The 8,947-nt window shown below is 41.8% G+C and overlaps 1 protein-coding gene across 1 annotated transcript; it reads left to right on the plus strand.

The window, feature by feature from the left end:
* The first annotated feature begins 867 nt into the window (after positions 1-867).
* Positions 868-7,733, plus strand: LOC126498987 (sodium-dependent glucose transporter 1B-like). Its single transcript, XM_050137964.1, has 4 exons — positions 868-882; positions 1,054-1,222; positions 2,450-2,566; positions 4,855-7,733. Exons 1-4 carry the CDS (start codon positions 868-870, stop codon positions 5,814-5,816), a joined length of 1,263 nt encoding a protein of 420 aa, XP_049993921.1. The 3' UTR covers positions 5,817-7,733.
* The last annotated feature ends 1,214 nt before the right edge of the window (positions 7,734-8,947 follow it).

Consider the following 8,947-nt stretch of genomic DNA (forward strand, 5'->3'; position numbering starts at 1 on the left):
CGCCTGCGAATGTCTGTAGCCACAGTCGTCTTTAAGATTTTAGCACTTTTAGACACGGTGCTACTAAGTAGCCCAGACTGAGGCTAAACTCAGTGGTGGTGTTTCTGCCCTAGGGATTACAGATCAGCACACCTGGCTTGCTTCTCGGGTTTCTTTGATGTTGGAGGAACTGCGAAGGAAAATTCTACAGGTGCCTAGAGAGTCTTCGCTGTGTGCTGAAGTCTCAAAGTCCTTTGAAGGACTTTGATAAGGACCTGTACTCAGTACTCTTTCCTTGAACTTGGTGCTTGCTGCTGGCCTGTCCTCGCTTGTCGTCCTTCGTCCTGGGTCCCTGCTATTAAAAGGGGGCACACTGGTTTGAAGCAGATCGGTGCCGTTACTATCAATCACTCTTGGCATATAGATAGATGACTTAGAAACGTTTTTCTTAAAAGGACCAATGCTAACACATTGTAAGGCAACATTTTATTGATAAAACCGTTGTGTATGTGTGCAAGTAATAGTTCCTTAAAAGCCTTAGAGTCTATACTCCTTCCTGATGGCTTTGGAATTTCATTAAAGAAGACTATAGATTTAGAAACATTCAGAGAGTTGATTTCCAGCATATTGTGTTTGTGTAGGTCAGAGAAACCTCTGTGTGTCAGAAGGATTGCATTTTTAACATAACCAACATGAGCAATAAACTGATGTTTGGGAATTTAAATTCCTAGATCAGTAATAAATGGAGTATATTTAAAATAAAATATTTTGAGAATACATTTGATATATCTTAGTAACTATTAATACAGAAAAATCTTGTAAGGTGATCTTCAAAATCTAAAAAGAACTGCCACCAAAGCCAGACAACATTTAAATACTGAGTAGAAGATGACTCACAGGAGCGTATGCCTCTAATAGTAAAGGGTTGCCCATTTTGTCTTGTTTGAATAAAGGAAACCTCTATATTACATTGTAATTCCTGCCTCCCATTCTTTATTATGGAAAATGCCACCATTTAGATGCATACCAATTTAGTGCTTGTAAGTATAAAGCTCTTCTCATTTTAAATTTTAGGGAATAAGCATTGCTATCCTTGGGCCAACATTTCCAGATCTGGCAAGAAATGTGAACCAAAACATCAGCAGTCTGTCTATCATTTTTGTGGGCCGTGCCTCTGGATTTGTATGCGGCACCATGATTGGTGGAGCTCTCATTGACTATATGAATCATTTTTTACTTTTGGGTAAGTAAACACTGCTTTTTTGCTCCCCCCCCCCAGTGAATTTTAAACTTGACTTTAAGCATTAAAAGCATAGACTGAAGAATGGTTGACAACAGAAATGGGTGTGGGTATCCTCCCTGCCAGCTGGGCTTCTGTACAAAATCCATACCGAACATTCTAAAACTTGATTGGCTCTTTCTCAGGAGTGTTGGTACCCCTGAGCAGTGCTGGCCTTTATTGTAACGTAGGCTCTGCTCCAGGCTGACACACTGGCTGACCTTGAAGCTCTGCTTATCTGAGGGTACAGCAGGGCTTCTGGGGCCATGGGTCAGAATAACTCCTGGAAACTGGCCAGGCTCTGTGGACTTGGGGTTGAAGATGAAGAAACAGGGAGATGGTGTAGCCTGCACCCAGGCCTATTGCCCTTGTCAGAGTTGAGCACAGGCTGATCCTCTCAGATCATGACCCTGGAAGAGAGGGCAGAGTTGTCAGCATGCCTTTTTCAATAAATTGGCATAATTAAAAAAATTTAGGTTACTGTGATAAAATTCCTTTGGAGGCAAGGTGAATAATTTATTGCTGACAAATAAGTAATCTTCATTATTCCCAAAGTTGGCTAAAAGACTGTTTTTTATTTCTGTACTTCATTTCCTTTTAGCCTCCAAATGAACTTATTTTGTAAAATTTCCCTGTAATCTATTATGATTTTTATTCTTGCATTGTTACCTCATATAAAAATTCTCTTTGAAGCAATGCTTTTGGGGTTAACACAGACACTATAAAAATTATTTTTATAATTTCTAATTTGACCATTAGCAATAATAGAATTGTATTCAAGTCATACTAATTAATACGTTTTAGTCCACAAATATTATAAAAGATTTAGATAAAACCACCATGCATTGCAACTGTATCTCTCATCTACTCACAATTGAAATTTTACTGTGGTGGCAGTGGTGGCTTTGCCTTTTTGGCTTGATTGTCCTTGAGACAAGATCCCACCATGTCACCTTGGTTGGCCTGAAACTTTCTTTGCAGAACATGCTGGCCTCAAACACAGAGATTTACCTACCTCAGTCTCCCAGACATTGGAATTAACATTAGTGTGTACTATCATGCCCAGCCTAAGACCAAACAGTTTTAATTCAGTGTTATTTTTCATTTATAGAATTTGTTATGATATTCCTTTGACCTAGGACCCTGATGAATACTTGTTTTATAGCTGGACTTATTGTCTTCTGTTTTCAGGTGTGTCAATGTTGGCTACTACAGTTGGGTTTTATTTCATTCCTTTCTGCAAGAAGACAGTCTTACTGGTTGTCATGATGTCTGTCTTTGGTGCTTCGGTTGGTGCTGTGGATACAGGTTAGTGAACCCTTCGGAGTCATCTCCTGATTTGGGGATAGTACAATGAGTAAGGATAGACCATATGAAACTGTGGCATTGTTTGTCTTGCTCTTAAGATGGCATGGACTCACACAATCAGATTACACTTCCAGCACCCCTTCTTCCTGCCAATCAGGGCTGGGCATGGTGGTAAACACTAACCCTAATCACAACCAACCAATGGTTATACACTAACTATGACGTGAACTTTGGAGAGTTTTGCTTTATGATTGTTGGGTTGTCCAAACATGGAAGGACTCCCTTTCTGTGGGCAGTTATAATGCTTTCATTCTGGGACAGAGTTTGACCACTCTAGTATAAAAGAAAATGATGATTTGATAGGACAAAGTATATTAATTACTTTGTAATTGCTGTGATAAAACAACTTGTGATGAAAGCAACTTGTAGGAGAAAGACTATTTGGGCTTAGGGTTCCAGAGGGTTGGAGCCCATGATGGGGGAGCAAAAGCATAGCGGGAGGAGCAGGAAGCTGGGACCTCTCATCTTGAACCACAAGCGTAAAGCAGGGGGAGCAGTTAGAAATGATTGGAGGCCTTTAAATTCTCAAAGCCTGCCCCAGCAGCAAGGCCACCTCCTAACCCTACCTAAACAGTATTTTTTTTCTAAAATGAAAAACTATGATTTATTCATAATTTCATCTACAAGAAGAAACTTTTTTTTAATGTGTTGATCACGGCTAAACAGTATTTTTAGCATACCACCAAATAGGGACCAAGTATTCAAATGCCGGAGACTATGGAGGACATTCTCAGTTAAACCACCACACGGGGTAGAATTACAATCGGCTGCAGAAGCAAAGGAGTCATTCAACTGCAGAGGCACCCGGATTCTAGACTTAGAGAAATCCTTGAGGGTACCATAGTCTTGCCTTTGTTTCTGGTTGTTTTCTCTTTCTCTGCAGCGGAAAATATCCATGTCTCACTCTATCACTGAAGACCTCCTAAATTACCTGTAGATCATTGCTTACCCCTAATCCTGGCTTTCAATTCCCAACTGTCTTGTTCTAAGGGAAGAAACAATATTTGATCGATCATGGAAGTAGTTTAAACTTCAAGCTCCATTTGAATGCAAAAATTACAGTGTGGAACCATATGATTGTTTAAAGATAACCAACCACTAGATGCTTCTGGCTTTTTGCTGTGTGGGTGTTGAAACTATGTAGTGTGCAATTCTGAAAATTGTTTTTGTTTCCTATAACAAGCATGCCACAATTCCGGGGCAATCTGGGTCCCAGTTGGGTGTCGTGCATCTGGTTAAGACTTAAGCAAACAATATTCTTCGATTGGAATTGACACCTAATTGGAAGTACTGAATCTTTGGCAATTTCCCCGCCATTAGATTAAATTTTCCCTAGTATCTATATATATTTATATATGGACCTGGGGATATGGTTCAGCTGGCCAGAGTATCTGCCTAGCATGCATGAAATACTGTGTTTAATCCCACGCACTGCATAAACTGAATGGCACATTCTTGTAATCCTGGTAGTTAAGCGACACTGGTGGGAGTACCAAAAATTCAAGATCATCTTTAGCTACATAACAAGTTCAAAGTCAGTAGGACCTATATGAGAACTGTCTCAAAAATACAAATAAATTTAGCCAGTGTCTTGTTGCTTCTATTGCTCTGAAGAGACACCATGACCAAGGCAACTTATAGAAGAAAGCATTTAATTGGGAATTAGCTTATAATTTCAGAGAGTGAGTCCATGGTCATCATGGCAAGGGGCATGGTGGCTTCCTGGCAGGCGTGGCACGGGGAGAATAGTAGATGAGGACTTTAGATCCTTATTTGGAGAGAAGGAGGGGAGGCAGAGGGAGATGGAAAGGGGGAGGGAGCCGTATATATTGACTAGACTTGGGGTTTTGAAATCTCAAAATCCACCCCCCAGTGATAAACTTCAACACCTAACCCTTCCTAAACAGGTCCCCAGATGGGGACTAAGTTTGCTAATATGTGAGCTTATGGGGGCTATTCTGATTCAAACCACCACAGTTAGTAATCTCCCAGTGAGATTACCATCGTTTTATGATAAACTGTTTCAAATGTACCTAGCTCACGAGACAGTTTACTAACTTGTAAACTTCACGCATGAAGATGAGCTGGAACCCAGTCCTCTGGTGATAGCGGGTTGGAGCACCTTAATTGGCTCTGGGGTAAACTCAGAACATCACAAGCTCCCACAGCCCAGTACAGACACCTCTTCCTCCATGAAGCGCCTGATACATTGTTTCTTTAACTTGTAGGTGGGAATGTCCTCATCTTGGCTCTTTGGGGAGACAAAGGAGCCCCACACATGCAGGCCTTGCACTTCAGCTTCGCCTTGGGTGCCTTCCTGGCTCCCCTGCTGGCTAAGTTGGCCTGGAGTACCTCAGAATCCACTCAGAACCACACAGAGTCCGACTTTGACCCTCTAATGCTGAACCGATCCTCTGAAGCCAGCCCAGACTCTCTGTTTGCAGTACCCGAGGACATGAATCTGCTGTGGACGTATGCTTCCATTGGCACCTATGCGCTAGTGGTTTCTGTCTTTCTGTTTGGTCTGTTTTGTAAGAAACACTCAAGGCAGAAAAAATCCACAGAATCTAGTCAGAGAGTTCGAAGAGCTAAATATCATTGGGCCCTGCTCTGCCTCCTCTTCATCTTCTTCTTCTTTTATGTTGGAGCCGAGATAACATTTGGTTCTTACGTATTCTCCTTCGCCACCACCCATGTTGGCATGAAAGAAACTGAAGCAGCCGGCTTGAACTCCGTCTTCTGGGGGGCCTTCTCAGCCTGCAGGGGCCTGGCCATCTTCTTTGCCACATTCTTACAGCCTGGAACCATGATTGTGTTGAGCAACATTGGCAGCCTTGCTTCATCTTTGTTTCTGGTGCTTTTTGACAAGAACCCTCTCTGCCTCTGGATCGCGACTGCTGTGTATGGAGCCTCGATGGCAACCACATTTCCCAGTGGCATTTCCTGGATCGAGCAGTACACCAGCTTAACTGGGAAGTCTGCAGCATTCTTTGTCGTTGGTGCTTCTCTGGGGGAAATGGCTTTTCCTGCAGTCATCGGAATCATTGAGAGACACTACCCAGGACTGCCGGTGGTTCTGTACGTCTGTTTCGCATCAGCCATCTTCACGGGAGTTCTTTTTCCCGTCATGTATAAATTAGCCACCTTACCCCTGCGTCACCAGGCAAAAGAAAGGAAGAGTGAGGACTGAAGAACTTCGCTTTCCAGCTCTAGGCTCAATGACTGTGAGGCGGAAAAGAAATGGAAAGACGCAGAAAAACGGAATGGAACACATTCTGAGGTAGTTGAGATGAAGGATTCGAGGCATCTGTAACCGAGGAGTCTAGACATATTTCAAGTTCATAGAGCCCACAGCTGATGCTTCCCAAACACCCCCATGTGTGAGGCCTCTCTGGTAATGGCTGTAACCTCCTGAGATACACCAGGAGAAAATGGACAAACATTAGGAAAAGATGAATTGTTTAGTAACTTCATAGTTCCTACACTTATGGCCAGGGGAGCCATAGAAGTTCTCAGCAATTCCCTGGGGTCAGCTTCTAGAGCTACTGCACAGTAGCTGCTGAACTGTTTTTAAAAATTCTGGAATTTCCAGAGTCTTCCATAATGTACTAAGTGATCTCATATAGTGGGATCTTGTAACCAGGCTCCTGTTTGGGAGACTTATTAGGAAATATGGGGGTTTTTTTTGGTGTGGTGTGTGCTAAAAGGCATCTATAGTTTCTATAGTATAGAAATTGGTAGTGCTCTAGTAGGCAGGTACCACGGAGATGTGGAATGGATTGGCCTTTGCTGCGCAAATGATCAAGCGTCCATTTTCTCTTGGATGAGTGGGAGAGGGTAGTTTTGATGCAAGAGAAAGTGGAAGTAGTAAAATTGATCCTATAAAGGATATACTCTGCTTAGGAAATATTGCTAGAAAAATTTAGTTAAAGGGTGTTACCTCCAAGCTCACTGGAAGAGAAGTAGTGTACTGACCAAGTTCGCTAGAAACTGAAGAGAGAAAACTTTGTGCCCTAATTTAAGTTTAGGATTGCTGAGAAAATTTCTGCTAAATGATCATTCACCAAGACTGACTTCCAGTTAGGCTCCATCCCCATAGCGAAAGGGTCTTACAAGCAGTCATTAGGCTCGTCGCCGTATCTAAAGGGCAGCTGAAGGGGGCAGAGCAAGGTGACAACCATCACTATGCCCTGGCAAGGTGAATCTGGGAGCAACTATGTCACAACACTGGTGTGCTCAACAAACTACTCTGACAATATCTGTGTGTGTAAAACTCCCACCTGCCCAAGCGTCCAGACACGCGGTCTCCTATGACTGCTTAAATTGTTCCAAGTATAACCTGGACCAGGACCTGAGAGATTTAAGGATGACAACATTTGTGGAAAGAATCGGCCTAAGGTGTGAGTAGGAGCTAGGAAATCTTCAAATCAAGGCCAGCTCTTCTTTGGGCATTAGCCACAGTCAGCCTCATGGCTTTTTGGGTTTTTGTAAAGAGCTTTTCCTTTATTAATCTCTAAGTGTGCAGCATGATTTCTCACTGGGTAGGCATATTATTTCTATAACAATTTTATGGAAGCATATTTGGAAATGGGGATACATTATGTAATTCTTTGCCTTATCCCTAGTGTTGGGTTGAAGAATGCTAAGGACTTGTTCGGTTTGGTCCTTTTTTTCCATCTTTTTTTTTTTTTTAAGATTTATTTATTAAGCATACAATATACTGCTGGCAAGAAGGTTGTGCGCCACCACGTGGTTGCTGGGAATTGAACTTGGGACCCCTGGAAGAGCAGCCAGTGCTCTCTGAGCCATCTCTCCAGCCCTGGTTTGGACCTTTTATGAGAACACAGGAAGAATTCTTTCCCTCAAGTAAAGACCTGCTTTCTAGATTCACGATGGGCACTGACCAGGGGCTTCTTTCATGTCATCTCCTTGTCCTTCACCTTGGAAATGCAAGTAAGAGGATTTCCAGACTGAGAAATCCACAGGGTTTGGAGTTTGTGCAAGACATCTGCTGAACAGCCCTTCCTTCTCCACAGATGACAATAAAAATGTTTTATGCTTATGTGGATATATGCTAACACCTTAGTATTTTATTTGAATAATTATATGAAAAAAACACTTTCGTTGCTGAATTTCGTTATTGTTATTGCCCTGTTTTGTTTTGTCTGGTTTTGAAATAATGTTTTGTTGTATATCATAGACTGGCCTGGGACTGGTGAACCTTCTACCTCAGCCTTCTGAATTAAACCCTGCACCTCCAGGTCAGGATAGTGCTGTATTTGATCCATCCTAAAATAAATCTTTTCCTAATACTTTAACATCTTGAAACAGTTATGAAATAATCATTCAACTCTTTAAACAAATTGTACGCTCTCCATACAAATATGGAAATAATGTACTTCAGTATAATTAGTATCTTAGTCATTGAAATGTGATTATTCTAATTATTACAATCATACTATTTTACAGATAATTTTTTTAAAGTTATGGGTGGTCTCACTGTAACATCCAGGCTGGCTCCAAATAACGGGGCTCAAAGTGGTTCTACTTCCTCAGTATCCTGAGAAAGAGGACAGACAGGTGCCTCCACCCCAGACAGAATGTTCTATCTGCATATGCTGTTTCTAGTTATATTCACTTGGTACTTAGAGAGAGCATGGCCCAATACTAGAAGCTGTTACAGAGGCTACTTCAGTGCACAGCTGTAGGCGGGGTCTGTTCCATTCTCAGGGTTTGGACATCAGTTACATTATAAACACTATTAAAAACCGGCTAGTTTTTAAAGCTTATGATGAGGCAGTCTTTCCTAGGGGTTGGACTCCTTGTGCAGCCTCCTGGGCTTCTCCTTGAACTTGAAATACCTGGGAGTCCGATATACTGAGAAGAGGGTGTTTTATAACCAAGGATGGGGATAAGGAAGGCTATTTCCTGAGCATGGCAAAGCCGGCCTGTGTCATCCTTAGACAAGACTGAAATTGATGTGAGATTATATTTCTTTCTACATTTTAGCTGACTGATGTTGGATTTCTACCATATTACAGTATGTTTTCTCTTTCCTAATTTCTAAAAATGTGCTTTTGATAAACGTGCTTTAATTTGTTGATGTGAGATGCCCCTCTTTATGCTGTGAAAATGTTTTATTACCATTTGTTAATAAAGAAGCTGATTTGGCCAATAGCCAGGCAGAATAGAGCCAGGCAGGAAATCCAAGCAAAGATACAGGAAAAAAGAAGTCTGAGTCTGGGAGACAGCAGCAGCTGCCAGGGAAGCAAGATATGAAGTAACAAGTCACAAGCCTAGTGGTAAAATATAGAATAATAA

The sequence above is a fragment of the Alexandromys fortis genome, unplaced genomic scaffold (assembly GCF_014885135.2).
Source record: "Alexandromys fortis isolate MF-2015 unplaced genomic scaffold, M_Fortis_MF-2015_v1.1 scaffold_14, whole genome shotgun sequence".
In the NCBI taxonomy this organism is placed as follows: Eukaryota; Metazoa; Chordata; class Mammalia; order Rodentia; family Cricetidae; genus Alexandromys; species Alexandromys fortis.